Source organism: Fulmarus glacialis, unplaced genomic scaffold (genome assembly GCF_000690835.1).
Source record: "Fulmarus glacialis isolate BGI_N327 unplaced genomic scaffold, ASM69083v1 scaffold30335, whole genome shotgun sequence".
NCBI classification, from domain to species: domain Eukaryota; kingdom Metazoa; phylum Chordata; class Aves; order Procellariiformes; family Procellariidae; genus Fulmarus; species Fulmarus glacialis.
The window spans coordinates 17436-34728 of record NW_009212818.1 but is presented as its reverse complement, the minus strand read 5'-3'; the positions used below and the strand labels follow the sequence as shown (position 1 = coordinate 34728).

Below are 17293 nucleotides of genomic sequence, written 5' to 3'. Positions count from 1 at the left end.
GACATAAAAACAAGTAGCTTTTTTTCAGGACACAATAAGGTGGGTTTGATGATCAGTTCAGGTTGGAAAAGGGTTACTGTATTTTTGTAAGAGATGGCAGGTTTCCATCCAGTGAAGGCAACTAAGGAAAGGCACAGTTTGAGTCTCTCCTCGCTACAGATCTAGGCAGTATTTTTAGATGAGCTTCTTGACATTTCTGGCATGCGGAAGAGCAAGACGAGACTTTAGAAAGCCTTCCTCAAGATGCGAGTGGTACACGGTACTGTTACGAGTTCATCTCCTGCTTAAGAGTAAGAGAGGTCTTCCTAAAAATGCTATGCGATACATCATCTTGTTCCTTACCTGATGATTCTTCTCTTTTATATTTTTTAAAACTATTAGAAGAATTTCTGGGAAAAGGCTGATAAAGATCAGGAGAATTATTGCCAGCCATGTGGAAACAGAAGTCAGCATATGGGCAAATACAAAATACATTCTTTGCTGCTTCAAGAAAGGCCTGAAAAAGAAAGGATACAAATAAATTCTGGTTAACATGAATTTCCCAAGAAGGTCAGAATCAAAGGCAGATTCAGATCAAACTGTAGCAGTAACGCCTCCCTTTCAGATGGAGATGGATACAGCCTGCACAGAAACACACTGTCTGTCCTTCTCCCAACGCATCTCCTGCCTTCAACCGCCCTAGTCCTGTCACCTTACACGATGCATTTTGCATCTTCCACATCTGCTTCATTTCGGGGTGGGGAGGGGTTTGAATTTTGCTACTATCATCAATTTTCCTAGTATCACTGAAAGACAAATTATTCACCTTACCAGATCATTTTATTTCAACTCTGGACTTTGCTACAGCTTCTGGTTTGCTTTTGATGGTGGAAATCCAGACACTCTCGGTCCCGATAGGTTATTTGCCCCTTCCTCCCTCCCTTGATGATGGAGGGGAACCGACAGATGCTTGTGAAAAATGCCTCATAAATAACTGATGACAAGGATCCCAAAGCAGCTGTTGCTTGGCATTAACTCAAAAATACTGAGCTACGCAAGTTAAACACACCAGTAGAAAACTCACACATTTCAGCGTAGAGGTCTGGCTAGATCGCAGGTCTGAATCTGTTAGTTAGGAACGCTGAAGAGTTAAACAAAGCCTGTTGCCCCCGATTAAAATATTTAAATCCATTCCACGTCTTTATTAGCATGCTGCTGGGTCAAGGATCTAGCCAATAACCCACGGCACTAGCCCATGGGACAGCAAAGGTGTAAAATGGGAGATGCTGTCTACTGCGAATGTCAACGTGAATGTCTATTCCAGCACGGGAAATAGAAAACTAAAAATTTTTGTCATGTACTATTGCTTGCCTGCTTTTGCAAGACATTAAGTCTAAAATCCTGGTTGCACTCAAATCAATGAGAATTTCTTCTCCTACTCAGATCCAGGATTTCAGCAGCAGGATCTGTGCTTTCTCCTGCTTATTTCTCCCCCTTAAGCTGCCCCAGTGTGCCGGGTCCTCTTGCTCTGCATCTGCCTCATCTTTTCTTTCCTTCCGTTATCACTAGGTTTCTTTCCACCATCAATTTTTCCTTTCTTTCCCACCCACAGGCACAAACAGATCCTGAAATATTTATCCCGGAACCTCCCAATGAAGACAAGGACCTCAGCACCAGAAATGACCCCGCGGGCAGAAAAGCAAACCACCTCTTGCCAAAGCCGAGCACCTGGATGACGACCAGGGCGTTACCTGCTTTTAGGCTACCTCTTCGGTAGGGAGAGGAGCATGGCTGCACACACCCTGCCACCCGTAAATCTCTGGATAGCCCAACCGAGGGGATACTGCAGCCACGTCCCCCGCAAAGCCAGCGCGGGGCATTCCCCGAAGAAAGCGCCATGGAAAGAAGAAAAGATACTTGCCAAACGACTCCTCCCCAAAAGAACGAGAAAAACACATAGAAGGCAAGGGAGCCCCAAATCACAAAGTGGTTCATCCACGTCCAGAATCGGGTATCTAACGCTAGCTGTGTGAATAAAAAAAAGAGACAGAACAGGCGTTAGATGCAGAGTGTATTTGATTGTATTTATATGAAATTTCTGACTGCTTTCACAGTAAGGTTGAAATTCTCCCAATAGCCACCTCTCCGCATATGTGCGCCAGGGAAAATATTTTCAATACCTACAGATTGGCACAATGTCAACAGGGATACAGCGAGTTTCTAATTGTAACTGACACTTTTTAATAGAATAAATTTGATGCAACCTCTGACGCTACACGAAAAAAATGTCTAAAGGTTACGGGGACTGTAATTGCCTCCTGCCACCACCTGCTGTCCTGAACCAAACATAGAAGACCTTTTGTAAGGTCTTATGCAAACCGTTCGTTCTGGAAAGCTCCGTAAAACAAAGCAGATTTGCTATTATTATTTGACAGATGTGCTTTTGTGATCCCTCCGGTGCTCAGCAGTGTCTGAAACAAGGTGGACAAACCCAAGATCTCTATCGTTCCTCTCCTCTTGCTGGAATTGAATTCCAAGGGGTGAAAGTGTGAGAAAAAGTCAACCGTAACCAACTGGAATCCTCAGAAGAGGGCAAAAAATAGGAAAATAATTTAACCAAAACATAAACACTTATAGACCAGCAGAGCCCAGGAATACAGACTGTAGACTATACAAAGGACAGCAGTCAATTAGCAAGTTCTGCCTCTATGGAAGAAGAGAAGATTTAAGTGTGGTGGGAAACATATCCACAGAAACTTCACCTTCAACACATTCATTGCACGATTTTACAGCGTGTACACATGCATTGGAAAATGGCTGCAAAAACAAGTGACTGAAAAAGGAAGGAAGAGCCTAACCTTCAGAGTGACGGTGAACACCAGCACGGTGAAAACAATCGTCCCAAAGGTCCAATTTCCAAAAACCTGAAAAACACATTACATTGCCACAGGCGTCTCAGTCCATCTCCTTGGAGAGGCACAGAAACGACGATGAGGACAGGGGTGCAAGCAGGGACCAGAGGGGAAGGACGGGATGGAGATACTGCTACGGGGGATTGATGCTCGGAGAGGCGATGGGCGCCCCGCACGACTCACCGCCCGCTACGCTACCCTGTGCCATGCAGTGCCACACGGATGGGTGACCCAGAGTTGGGACGGTGACAGGAACAACCTCCTACTAACAGCAATGTCGATCGAGGATACAAGTCATTGGACCACCTGTATTTCATGATTTCTTGGTAATTTACTCAGTTTCTGCTTTCTCGCAACACCTCTGCTCATCGTCTCGCTTTAGTCCCATTTGCAGAACGCACCAATGGGTATTTTTTCCATCTGGTTTGGTTTGCGGATACTAGTGACTACGCACGACAAAGAAAAGCAGATACTGTATATAAATCCAAATGATGGCAATGAATGGGAGGGATGCTTACCAAAGGCTGTCAAGATCTGAATGCATACATTAAAACAGAAAGTGAAATGTAAAAGTTTTCAAAAAATGCAAAAAAATTAAAGTCAATAGGAGCGAAAAAGGAGTCAATCAAACATACATGGATATTATGAACAATTGCTGGTAGCAGTTCTTACAGGCATAAGTGTTTACAAAACAGGACGTAACCACAGATCTTATTTTAGTGCCACATAGACTTGATCTCTCAAGGCATTTGCAGAACATATCAGTGCTTCGTGTTTTATTCAAATACAACCAGAATGGCCATAAATACAGAAAGGCACTGAATCTACAATATAGGGGCTTGACTAATGCTGGCTTTGATGCAACATATGCATATACATACATAAATTTAATCAGCTTTTCTCCAAGTGTTAGCGACTAAAAAAAGCGAATGTATTTTCAAAAGTCAAAAGTGATGGTGTAAAGAAGTTTTCCATCAGCTGAGATCTGATAACACACTGTGTAACCCCTTTGGAAAAGGGTCCTGAGACAGCCCAGGCCACCATGTGTGGCAGCCACACTGCATTAATACTTTACTCTGTACTCAGTTAACCAGCAAAAAGGGAAAAAAAAAAAAAAAAGGAAAAAGAAAAAAAAAATTCAATCTTTTTTTTTCCCCATTTCTGTGCAAGTTAACCCGGAGCAGCTCCCACACCTCGCTCACGTGGCGATGCAAAGGCTTGTCCCGACACAAGAGGCACGAGCAAGCAGACAGCAGGGAGAACAGCCTGCTCGTTCTGACAGCGGCGCTAACTTATGCTGGCTTCGAAACGGCAGCAAAAACCCAGCACCAGCCTTCCCCCATTGCAAAGGGAGGAGGACGGCTGAAATCACGCCCTGGAGCCGGTGCAGCACACAAGCAGCCCTGTGCCATGTCTGCGCTGACAAGCAGCACCTTATCAAGGTGGGATAATTCAGTCGCTCGTCACCAGCCGAACACGTGCCGAATTTTACACGGCACGCTGGTGAGAAGGACGGATACTGCTCCTGCCCTGGGCCAACGCCTGGGACCATGCGGAAGAGTGGAAGAGCGCCGTGCAAAGCTCACCAGGTTGGAATAAAGCTGTGTGTAAGACTAGTTATTTTACCTAGTGAGTATAACCAGCTCTGCCCTGTTTCCATGGCAATTTGGAAAACGTTTCGTTTCAAGCATTTGCTGCAAAATCACACCACAAGCAAGGCTACGCTGTTGGACAAGACTCAAGACACACCGCACAGATTAAGCGTGTAGATATTCGCTGCCAGGCGTATAAAAGAGGCAGTGCACAAAAGAAACACTCATCTTTCTCTTTCTTTTTTTGGTGGTGTTACCTTTCCGTTATCTTCCAACGACGAATTTTGAAAAAGAAAATAAACCCCAAAGAAAAACACGAGTCCTTCAAAGGCGCCCAAGAAGGTCCAGTACAGGAATGGCCTCCACTGCAGCATTGCATTATCCGACACCTTCCTGCCAAGAGACGGAGTAACAAGAACATCACCATCACATTTAGGATGCGCTGCAAAGCCCCTTGCAGCGGGCTTTGGAGCAAGCCCTTGTTGTAGGAGACAAGGAGGTAGAACACATAAGTATCTGTCAGCATACAGGACATAAACAACATTTGCCATATGCAGCTGCTGGTCATGAGAAATCATAAGAGGTTCAGCATATTAATTTTTGTCCTTCTCCTTTAGATAACTTGGATTAAAATCCAAGCCAGCCCAAAGCAAACAGCTGTAATGCTGTCCTGAGCCTCTCCCACAGCCCCTGCACTGCCCACGCTCTCTGACATTAATTGCTGGATTTTAAAACCAGGGCAATGCTAAAGAAGAGCCCTACGGGATACAGCGAATCTGTGGCATGTTTCCCCCTTTTTGTTGAATGCACAAACTCCCTCTTCGAGCAAAGCTCTGCAAGTCCCATTTCTGGAAGCAGTGTTTTTCTGCACAGGCTGAAAATAACCTCCTGAATCGTATGGTGGGTGTTTTTAACACGGGGGTTGTAGCAGGAGGCTCTTGGCTGAATATAGGATGAGATCTGGCACGGAGGCAGCAGCAGCAAACGGATGCGCTATGGGCAGAGCTCTGCACGGACTGCAGGCAAAGCCCGCGGAGAGGAGAGCGGCCGTCAGGGCAGCAGGGAGTTAAAAAAAAGTTTCCTGCATCATTACCTTTTCAGATTACTTTCCTTAAAATTTGAAGATTGATGAGGGATAAAAGCATGTTTATGGCAAATCCAAAAATCCCCATTCTTTTCTCATTTTTCTTCCTAACTATTAAAGCAATACATCCATTTTCAGCAAGATGCACCTTGCAAACCAGTGTGGTGCCGGGCTCCTATAATTGCAGTTTCTAAAACAAAACCCTAGGGAATCCTATGCACCATGTTACAGTGGCAATGCTCTAACGTTCTGCAGTTTGGGTATGAGTAAGGAGCACGGAGAAACGAGACTGTAAGTGGGTTTTATTGCAAGGAGAGAGAAAATACAACCCAACTTCTTCATTGCAAGCTCTGTTGTGTATTTATGTCCTGCAGCACTCATCGTAAACAGGATTTTTACAGCACCTCAGACTAGAGATCTGCACTGCAGCAACTCAGCACTTCATAAAGCAGAGGCACAGCAGTTGTTCTGCATTCAGCAGCACATGCACAATCATGAATATTCAAACTAAAGCTATCTGCCTGCACAATTAATCTGTTTTCCCTCAATGGACAGACCCCAGAGATCAGAGAGCCCACCAGGCCAATGCACAGGGGCCTGCTGTTATTGGTCTGTGCCGCACAATATTCAATTACCAATGTATTTAAAGATACATGCGATGGCATTTCGTCATACGAGCGGAGGAACACAGAGGTCTAACCAATCAGGGACCTGAGTACTTATTTCAAAAGCACCCAAGCCCCCTTCCTAGTCTTACCGCCCTTATTGCATTTGCTGATTTTTCTATCCCTAAAGCAACTTTCACACAATATCTTTAGGTAACTGCGAATTCCCTTTGCTGTCCCTGCAAAGGCATCACTCTTGGCTCGAGCATGGCTTTGCCGCACACACCTCCTCCAGGCTGAGCGAGCATCGTACAACGGTGACAGGTCCTGACCTGGTCTCTCTCCAGAGGGGTGAGCTCGGCACTGAGCTTATGCCAGGCAAGGGAATTAGCAACAGTGATGCATGAACAGGGGCTTCCCCAGAAAAGCATCTTCCTTAGTCCTTGCTGAAGGGCTGCACCCAAGTATGTGTGCGTGGGCAGGGGTGGGGGAAGATGGGAAGCATCTCGGTTTCCGTGGGAGGTTGGAGCCCCCCGCAGTTGCAACCAAAGAAGGACAGAAAGCAACCAGCAAAGCAGAAAAAGGCAGTTTCCTTTTAAACTCAGCTTTCCATGGGCAATGTGGCAGAAAACTCTGAGCGTGTGGATCGAAGAGCAGAGCTCCCCGGTAATAGGCTCTGATATGGGGATTTGGCCTGTGGAGGGGAAGCCTGGGTGAAGATATCCATTTAGACCAGCTGAGAAAATACCTGCCTGAGCTGGGCTTCAGGAACATTTGTCTTTCTGAAAATGACTGGATCTCCTTTCCTCCTGAAAGCTAGATCTCCCCTCCGTCCATTACAGGCTCTATCATGTGCTTGGCTCATGCTGCCTGCCTCAAACCTAACCTGAATGAATGGTCTGGCCACACTCACAGCTTGATTTTTCTTACAGATGAAGAATTCCACCTACAGTTCATTTTTTTTATAGAGACACAGCAGTGCAATTTGCTAGACCAGATACTGTTAGAGAGCATAAATAAGTAGAAATAGGGAGTAAACAGGACATTGCTCAGCTCTAACACAGAAGCAGCAGAGCCAGCAGGGACAGAAACAGCCGTTCACGGCGACCCCATCACCGACACGCGACTGGTACACCCGCTTACACTCCTGCACCAATAAAACTTAAAACCATGGATAACCAGGTTGTGCTGAGGCTCACCCAGTCCAGCGCTACTTACATATAGAGCTGTGGATCTGAGGTCAGCCTGTCGATGTTGATATGCTGCTCCAGGAGGCTGTACGCCAGGATAGGTAGCGACGTGAAGCAGATGTTGTACATGGTAAGGTAAGCAGCATCATACAGTGGCTTAAAAGAGGAAGAAGGGGTCAAATGAGACACAAATTCCACTTTAAAAGTCTCCTCACAAAGAGATTAAAAGTTTCCAGCCCTTGCCTCTGTACATAGCCTACAGATTCATCCCTTTGTCATAGCCACACAGGACAGTTTCATGTGATATGGGTCACACCCCGTGCGATGCCAGGGGGGCCAAGGCAGCTGAGGCTGCGTGGCCGGGACCCCACTCTCACCACGGGGAAGTTTTGTAACTGGCTGGTCTCATCACCAGCTCATTCTCCAGAAAAATGTGATTCAACAGCCCTTATCACAGCTTTTCTGTAGCTGCTTTCGCGTTGCTGTTTCTATTAATATACTTGATGTCTCCTGTGACTCTCTAAAGACTAGACTGTTTTAGAGAAACTATGGCTTCTTCTTTTTTTTTTTTTTTTTAAAAAAAAAGCAGCAAGTAGTTCTGCCAAGACAGGCAGAGAATTATCTCCTATCATTGACTTTTCCTTACCATTACTTTTGAGCCCAAATAGACACAAGAGCCCGTAAGTCGACACAAAAGCCAAAGCTCTTGTCTCCAAGCACTTGAGCCCACCCGCCACACTGGACCTGTCCTCCTGACGCTCACTTGGACTAAGCAAGGCTCTGACGACACTCACCATGTGTCTTTTTTAAAGGCTGTCACAAAAGAACAAACTGTTCTTCCTTTTAAAAGACACCTTTAATGCAGGGAAATACAACAGGGGAGAAAAGATCAGGAAGACTTTGAAAACTTTTTCTCTTAAGAGAAGGAGAAGCAGCAAAAATCAGGTGCTGACAAACCAGCTAAACCCCTCTCTTGTTATTTTAGGAAGGCGTCCATCTGTGTTCATAGATGGGAAAGAAAGCAGATTTATTCCTTTTCAGTTGTGGGTCTCAAAAATATTATGCTCCAGATATAGTGCTGAGCAATGAGGTCAGTTCCTAATTCCTACTGTCCTCTAAAGCGAGGTGAGGAACGGACAGGATACCAAAAGCCAAGTCTCTGCTAGGAAGCCCCATTGTGCCACTTGCTTTTTATCCTGGCTTTATAGACACGTTACTGGAAGTTACCTGCTGTGAGAATCCACAGAAGAACTGGTATAAAAACTGTGGTAAAATGAAGCAAAGGTTCTAGGGAAATGAAAAAAAACTGGTTAGCAGGGAAGCGCTTCACTCCTCAATCTAAATCCAAATAATTTTTCCTGTTATCAGATATTAGTGTCTGATATTACAACACCAGACAAGTTAGGGTATTGTTTTCTACCAAGCACAAAACTAATCCAATGAGGTCTTAGTATCTGCAGAAGACACTGGAAGAAAGTCATGCTCACGTTCCCCTGGGGAAGCACTATTTTCAATTGACAGGCACATGGCAGAGACACAGCCTGTTCTAGGGAAGGAAAACAGAGCTACAGAATATCCTAGACATTTTTTTCCTGTTTACTGTTCTTTTTCTATTGTCACAGAAACCCATAATTATAAACACAGAAATAAGCTGCACACACATCCTTACCTTATAGAAGAAATACTGTACAAGGTGTGCTATTCTCACGTAATATAAATGCCCATGTGCTAGTAGCAATTTTCTTAAATGCTTAAACTTTGGCACAGCATAGTCGCTGTTTCTAGAAGCCTGCCGTCCTTCTTTGCCTTTTATACCTGGAGATAGAAGCATGGCAAGGGGTTAATCCCTATGGGACTGGAATCTGGACCGATGCTATGGCAAGGGGTTAATCCCTAAGGGACTGGAATCTGGACTGATGCTACCCACTAGGTTTGTTCACATCACTCAGTGTCTCAAGGCATGACAAAGGCCTCCCCCTCTCGAGTGCCCCAGGAGAGCAAAACACTAACGTGCTGCAAGACTCGGCGTGGTTTTGGCTCCACAACAGTCAGACCTGCCTCTGGAGTTTTTAAACTATATTTAGGTTGCTGTCTGAGTTCCTATGTAAGAGCGCATGGGGAAGAGTATCTAAGCAGACCTGATAAAAGATAAGGAATTGGTTTCCCGACGGGCTTGTCCACATCTCACACAGTCTAGTTATTTCACTGCGGACGCTCAGCCTCCCGAAACATCCCCGCAGAGCAGAGCTCAAGAAAGACAGTTTTGTTCACTCAAAAGTCACATCCAAACGAACCGCACTGGGACCCGAGGGCACCGCAACATTTCCAACAGCCCCAAATAAAGAGGCTGCCCTTTCTCTTCCATCAACCCTTCTTTAGCGGTATTAAAAAAATCTCCGGTATTTCCCTCTGACACCAATCTGCAGAAAGGAGGATAGTTTCCAGCCTGATGTCAGTCGTACGGACAGGGCAGACACAACATAACTGAGCATCAGCCCCTGGGAAACACGTACGGGTCCCCAGTGTTGAGTTACTAGCAGCTGCGACCAGTTAGCCCTAATAAAGTCTGGTATTTTCATTGCACTGCCTTTGCAACAACTGCCAGTAATCGCCCATCAGTTTGCTACTTGTGCCATTTTTTTCTGACCAGCAAGCAACCTTTACCACCTTGAATTTGGCCGTAGAGTTTTTGAACACCATCTGCAGTTTATCACTGATAAAGAGAGTGGTACTATCAAAGGTGAGCAGTATATGATGATCCCAAGCACTTATCTGGAGTCAAACCCTGGCTCCGAAGAAAGCAACAGCAGACTTTCCACATTTTTCAGTGGGATCAGTTTAGCCATGTGCAATCAGAAATACTGACTGCGCCTCAACGGGGAACCCCAGCAACAGCAGACAGGTCTGAGGTGTCAGACGGGTGTTACCAGGGGTCTTACCTATTCCAACGTGCGCTTCCAAAATCATACTAACATCATTTGCACCATCCCCTATGGAGAGTGTTATGGGGCTCCCTTTTGTGTTCTTCACCATTCGCACAATCTAAAAGATTTTAAAAAGGATAGCAGCAGAAACCAAGAATTCACTAAAAATCTTGCCACTTGCAAGAGCCCCCCAGGACAAGTAGCCAGGCTTTTACAGCAGCAAAATAACACCTGCAGAGTTCAGATTAATAAAACCCCTTGTTATTTCCTTCGCCGCCACCGACCAGAGCAAAAGCCAAGATCCAGCTGCACAGGGCTGAAGGACAGTATTTAAAAACAAATCCCAGGCAGCAGCATCCCGTCCTTCCCTTCTGCCAGACCCCGCTCTCCCGAAGGTGGGACCTCTCAGGCGTTTCAGGGGGCTGGAAACCCTCCCAGAAACCCTCCTTGGGGCCGAAACGCGCCGCTTATCAGGCTGGGATACTATCACCTGGTGTGAGAAAGTCAGAGACTCCACTTGACAAATTTGGAAAGGAAAAAAGAACAAATGGGGTTTTTTCTTTGTTTCTAATTGGCTTGGGCTTGCAGCTTCCTGCGAGCATATTAAACAAAGGTTTTGCATTCAGATTTGAAAGACTGCTGTGTTTCCATCATGCTCTGAAGCTCAGACGAGGCTTACACATAGCCTGGAGAAGCCCCAGCTGATTAAGACGATCAGGTCAAGTCCCAGCTGATGGATTAAAAGTGCATCACATCACTTAATGACGTGCTTCAGTCGGTTAAAAGTAGAGTAAATACCTGTGCTTTCTGCAAAGGAGCCATCCGGCAGCAGAGGACTGCGGTACACTTCAAGCAGATTTGTAGAAATATGTTTTTGTAATTACTAGAACTGGAGTCCTGAGAAGGGTTGAGTATCAGCGACAGCGTTGAGCCATCTATAATCAGGCCGTATTCTTGACTCAACGTCCAGCTTCTGCAACAGAATGAGGAACACGTTTGAAATAAAATCAGATTTTAAGAAGTCAATCTAGCCGCTTGTACCATCTGAGTGGAAAAGAAATTGCTTTTGTATTAATCTGCTTCCCATCCCTTTTTGGGGGCTTAGCAATCGTAAAAAGCTTGGATTTAATGTGTGCTCTTCACTAAGGGAACTCTGTCATTAAGTTCAAAACCAACTAATACTAGAAATGATGAGCAAAGCGAAGGAGCCAACTGCAGCGTGTGCAAGCAGCGAGTCCCCAGGGCCACAACATGGTCCTATTTCTTTATAAACTTTGCATCTGCATCCCAAATGCACACGGGCTGGGTCCTCTTGCTCACTTACCTCTTCAGACCTCCCCGGCTTTTGGGAACGTCCTGAATCAGCTTTTTATGGTACTCCATCAGCAGCTCATGGAGCCGATCCTCCTTCCTTTCGCTCTCGCCCACCGTTGTTGCCGTCAGCTCCAGCAGCTCGGTGCTGGTCTGGAAAAGCCTGCAGGCATAGCAGGTGGATTTGGCAGTTTCCATCTTGTCTCCCGTCAGCACCCAAACCTTCATGCCGGCTGCGTGCAGAGCTTCGATCGTCTCTGCCGACTGCTCCTGCAGCCTGCAAGCAGAAGCAAAACTTCACTGCTCAGGTTGGTCCACACTTAGTCCATATAACCCTTATTTTGCAGGTAGGAAATATCAGCTCAAGAGATGTTAATTGATTTGGCCCATGCTGGAGAGACCACTGCCACAGGAATAAGGATTAGAAGTCAGTAATCCCAAATTTTTATTTGCAGCCAAAAAAGAAAAAATCACTGCATTATATTGTGAGACCTAAGAGTCAAGAGTAAGAGTTTAATTTACACATACGGTTACTATAACTGCGAAATTGAATTTGTTTTGATGTGCAAATTAACGCCGTGTGTTTAATTCACTCTCTGGAAGTGCGAGCACTTCTGTAGTTTCATGAATAAATCCTCATTCTTACTACACCAGCCCATTTTAGCAACTAGGGCACCGTGTAATGGCTTGTGCCACAGTGTAATTAATTGCCCTGGACACTCCCAGCATCCGCCTGGCTGCTCAGTTCCACCACGGCGAGTCAGGGCCACGCCGCAACGTCGGGGAGAAACTGCAGGTACCGCAGCGCTGGTGGTGGTGGTCACCTCTTTACCTGTCTTCGACAGCAGTAGCCCCAATCAAGTGCATGTCTGCTTCTGTGTCTTCAAAAACCTTCGCCATCTTTTCCTCCCTGTCCTGCAGAGCCATCTTCGCTTCATTAAGTTGTTTGTCAATTTTGTCATACTCCTTCTGAGTTAGTTCTTTGAATGCCACACAGAGCGTTCGGTAGCCATCCTGGTAGGGGGAGGGAAAGAAAATGAAGTGGACAAGTGCCCTAAAACCAGATTTTCTACAGCTCTTCCCGTTAGGGTTAGTGCTTTTCTCCACCACCAGTGCTTTCTGTCAGTACTGACCCTGACGGCAATGACAATTTGTTGGCTTGAGACAAAAGACCAATTTCTCTGTATTCATACAGTAACTTCCTCCCATCAGAGTAACCGTGGTTATGCTTATTACGTGCATGCAATATGGCAGACAAAAACTAAGAGAGAAGGACCAGAGCCGAGAGCGTGCATCCAGCAGGGAGAGCTGGGACCGGGTGTCCCCACGACAGGGACCAGGCTTTTCTCCCATCGGAGGAAACCGCCTGCTATTGTTACTTCTATTTTTAACTTGCTTGGGAGATGCTCGGACACAACTGTGATGGAGACCATATAAGTATATCAAAAGTCAAATAAACGTTGGAGGCCAAAGAAACAGAAAAGGAAAGCAGCCCGGGCTTCAAAACAATGTGAAGCGACACGCAGATTTTCAACACTTCCCTGCAAAGCAAGGTCACATCCCTATTTTTGGAATAAGGCTTTCCTGACCCCAGGAGCCAGCCAAATTCCAGCCGCGTGCTTACCATAGCGTTGCGGTCCACGTGGACTTTCGTTTGTTGGATTTCTTCTTGCTTCACCCTTGGAAAAATAGAGGAGTCTGCTCCTTTACAGAAGAGGAGCAACTTTCCTAAAAGCAAATTATAAATAGTTTATAGCATCCACAAGCCATAGAAAGACTTAACAGATTCAATAGCCAGCAAATGATGCAGAGGGAGAAAATCTGGCAGGACTAAAGAAGGAACTGCTAGCAGCCTGGTTGCCTACCAAAAGTGGCCTCGCGCTAACCTGTGCAAAACCTTGTTTGACCTCAGCTGGGACATGGGTGTCCCTACCTGCCTCTGAGCAAGCTTTCTGCAACAGGCTGGACAAAGCAGTTTATTTTTTCCTATTTAGAAACCTTGACAACCTTTTGGAGGAGAATAAAAATCAGCATCCCATACCCTACGGGACTGACATTTGAGAAGGATGGTGACCTCTGAATTTTTGTCTGCTATCCCCATGAAAACCCACCCTGCTCAGGGGAAGGTCTCAGATCTCCCCCTGTAGTTGTACCTCCAAGCTGGAACAAGGCAAGCAGGGAGCTCTCCATGGGTCACTGTCCCCTCCTCTTACCTGCTGCTGGCCCCCAAAGGCTGCTCTGGAGAAAATTAACTCTATCCCAACCAGACCCAGTACAGAATTTAATTAGACCAGTTTAGGAAACCTAACAGCTTAGCCTCTCTGGGCACACATGTATGGGAGTCCAGAAATGTGTTTTAACTGTACCCGAGGTGGTTCTCACAATGACACTCATACGACGACGGACAGGATCAAAGTTCAACACATGGAGAAGTTGGTACCTTAAAAAAAGCAAAAAAGAATAGAGTTCAGACTCAGTGAAAGAAAAATAACTATTTAAGACAGAAAATCACTAACAACGAGCTGCAGAAATCCATACACCCTACAAGTGGCAGCACCCACTGGGCAACGTACTTTTTACTGCTACTGCACAAAAAAAGGGAGAAAAAAAAAACAAACTCCAGTGCTGCTTTGAGCGTGGGGCTGAGGGGGTGGGTGCGCACACGAGACCTCCCACCGGACAGCAAAGCTTTGGGTGACAGCTTGTGCCCGTGCTCCCCTCACTGCCCTCCGGTGCACCGAGACCCCAGGCTGGGCAGCGGCTCAGCAGGCAGCGACTCAGCTCTGGTATTTAAATCAGAAATTTTCCCATAAGGGGAGTAAGAAGCGAAACTTGCTGTGAAGGTAAGTTCTCGGGGAGCACTGGGATTAGGTCAGTGATTCTCAGATGTCCCGTGAGCTGTTAGCACAGTGTAAAATCTAATTCTTTTCAGCCTGGGAGGGGAAAAAAGTCACAGGGAAGGGAGGCGTATCATGCAGTTTAGGCTTAGAATATCCCGCTGTGCGGCCCAGCCACTGTCCGTAAGGTCAGCAACCTCCCGTGAATGCTGGGAGCCATCTGCACAGCCGGGCACGGATGAAGGACACATGCAAGGGACCACATGCGCCCAGGGGACCTGAATCTAGATGTCACTAAAACCGCCAGCAGGTTTTTGCAAACAAGCCTTCCAGCCTGCACCTTGCTGTGCCACGCTTTGTAAAAAGGACAGGATCTTTCGGGCAGGTCAGCCTGGTCTGACAGCCCTCGCGAAACAGCTTGGACCTTGCCAGGTTGGCCGCGTTGACCAAACTCGATTAAGCCGGGCGGGAGCTGGTGCAGCGCTAGGGGCCCTGCTCCTCGGCAGCCCCTGCAGCACTTACATTTCAGTTTCATTCTCTTGGTTTCGTATTTTCATGAAATCGTTTTCAAGTCCTAGAAAAGTGAAACCATACCTGTCAATAAACAAAAGGACAGAACAACATTGAAAACACCCATTGGCACATATTATACATTAACAATGTTCTCGTTTCACCTTCTGTACTGCAGAGGAGAGCAAAGAAGTTAGCGAGCCTGAGCTAAAAAGCTTGGCTAGATGTTTGCTTGCTCATGCAGAGCCTGCTATGATGTTCTGGCACCGCTCCCATGACCTGGAGAGCTGGGCACCACAGTGTGCAGACGCCGAGAGCCTCTGGACACGGTCCCCTGGGTCTCCGGCAGATTTAGAAGCTATGAGCAAGCACATACAGCTGCAACAGCCTCCGTCTAAAACCAAGGGGCTGGCAATAGCATAGAATGGTTTGGATTGGAGGGGATCTTAAAGATCACCTAGTTCAACCCCCCTGCCATGACCAGGGTTATCTTCCACTAGGTCAGGTTGCTCCAAGCCCCATCCAACCTGGCCTGAGCATCTTCGGCAGGATTCAAACATGGGTTTGATAAAAGTAAGCCATCCTATTATTTTGCCACTGCATGCCAAGGAAGCAATTTGGCTGCAATACGCACATGGTAACTGGTCTCCATTTCTTGGGATTAAAACACATGGCCATGGGGGCTCCAGCAAAGGAGTCTCTGCACCAGCCAGGCACTGCGGCACCTTGGGGCTGCTCTCAGCAGTGAATGCAAACCACGGCCTCCCGAGAAGCTGTTCAGGAAAGACCCTTTGCAGAGCATCCCCTTTTACAGAGAGCTCATTTAAACCCACAGTCTCACTTGGCTTCACAGGGCTGCGGGTCAGGCCCAGCACTGGTATCACAATGTGCTTCCCAGAGAGAGATGCAGTCTTGACCAGGGAAAGGGGTCTACCACCGTCAGATAACCCTCACCTCCCTCCCACCAGGAGAGAGGGAATTAAAAACTCAGTATCTTCGGTCTACCACCGTCAGATAACCCTCACCTCCCTCCCACCAGGAGAGAGGGAATTAAAAACCCAATATCTTCATATTCTTACTTTTCTGCGCCTTTCACCAAAGCAATTTCGTCTGGGGAAGAGGAGATATAGGTGTATTTGCGTTCTGGATGTCCTATCAGCCCATCCACCTGGTCTGCTTCCTTGATCTGGACGGTGTGGCACAGGCAGAGGGCTCGCAGGAACAGCTCCTCGCGGCTCTAGGCAGGAGTGAGGGAGAGCTCGTTATCAGCTTAATGCTGTGCATTGGTTGTGATTTTTGCGTATGCATGTTTTAAAACAAAAAACACACCCCTCGCCCCCAGCTTCTGCTGTAGTTACCCAGCCAGGAGCCGACCACAAAACCCTAACAGTCATCAACGTGCAGATTTCTTACCTTTTCTGCTTTGCCATAATATTTTAGGGGTCCATCAGTCTGAGAGAAGCCATCCACCTCCGAAATGCAGTCTTTGTACTTGTGCCCGTCTATGCAGCACTCGATGAACTCCATGCTGTTCTCCGTCAGGGTCCCAGTTTTGTCCGTGAAGACGTACTCCACCTAGAAGCAAGCAGGCAGGCTGCCTCGCTGCACCCCCAGCCCCATGTGCCGGGGAAGAAGCCCCTCAAAACCAAAAAGGCTGGGGCATTTTAGTGCATCTGTGGCAATGCTGGCGAGTACTTTGCTGCTATCCTAAACCTGGATCCCGCAAAAGACGCGGGTGTCCCACAGGAGTTACACCACTGTGTAGTTTTACGACTTTGCTCCTCAGAGCAGCTCCTTTGTTTTTCAGTGGTTTTGCACGGGTGGCAGGAGGCATCTCCTGAAGACTTAAAATTTGTTTCCAGGCTCTACATTTTCCCCTCACCCTCTTTATTGGGTCCTTTGCTATAGCTCCTAGCGCTTATAGAGCTGCTGCTAGAGCTCTACTGCCTCCTTTGGAGATCCTCAATTTAGCGCTGTATTTAAATTAGATAATGCTACTCCAAATTGATTTTTTTTTTTTTTTAAAGCAAAATAAAAGCAGAAGGCACTACTCGTATCCCACACTCAGTCTCTCCTGACGTAGATAAGAAAGGGAAGCCTGAGCTTTCTAATTGCCCCAGCAAAGCCAGCAGCAGCGTGGCTGCACGTGCGCTGCATGCCCAGAGAGATGACCGGGCAGACGTTTTCGTTAATCCTTGAAGAGACAGAGGATTTTTAATTGAAGCAGTGAAAGCAAACCATCCTGACATGCAGAGCACTGCGTCTGATATTCCCCAATATGGAAACAATTGGCATGACCCAATTCCTGCTCTTTCATGCACTATTTATAACCTTATCCATTTCAGAGAG

General features: G+C 46.6%; 1 protein-coding gene across 1 annotated transcript in view; it reads right to left on the bottom strand.

Moving 5' to 3' along the window:
* Positions 1–342: 342 nt before the first annotated feature.
* ATP11C (ATPase, class VI, type 11C) overlaps positions 343–17293 on the bottom strand; it is a gene marked incomplete at both ends in the record, with an annotated part of 31992 nt that continues 15041 nt past the window's right edge. The window contains 16 exons of the mRNA XM_009578005.1: positions 343–496; positions 1901–2004; positions 2838–2903; positions 4741–4876; positions 7391–7518; positions 8590–8649; positions 9032–9177; positions 10302–10404; positions 11085–11259; positions 11611–11874; positions 12430–12611; positions 13222–13325; positions 13964–14037; positions 14957–15028; positions 16024–16181; positions 16358–16519. Of these exons, the coding sequence (XP_009576300.1) occupies positions 343–496; positions 1901–2004; positions 2838–2903; positions 4741–4876; positions 7391–7518; positions 8590–8649; positions 9032–9177; positions 10302–10404; positions 11085–11259; positions 11611–11874; positions 12430–12611; positions 13222–13325; positions 13964–14037; positions 14957–15028; positions 16024–16181; positions 16358–16519 (2088 nt within the window). The remainder of the gene's footprint in view (positions 497–1900; positions 2005–2837; positions 2904–4740; positions 4877–7390; positions 7519–8589; positions 8650–9031; positions 9178–10301; positions 10405–11084; positions 11260–11610; positions 11875–12429; positions 12612–13221; positions 13326–13963; positions 14038–14956; positions 15029–16023; positions 16182–16357; positions 16520–17293) is intronic.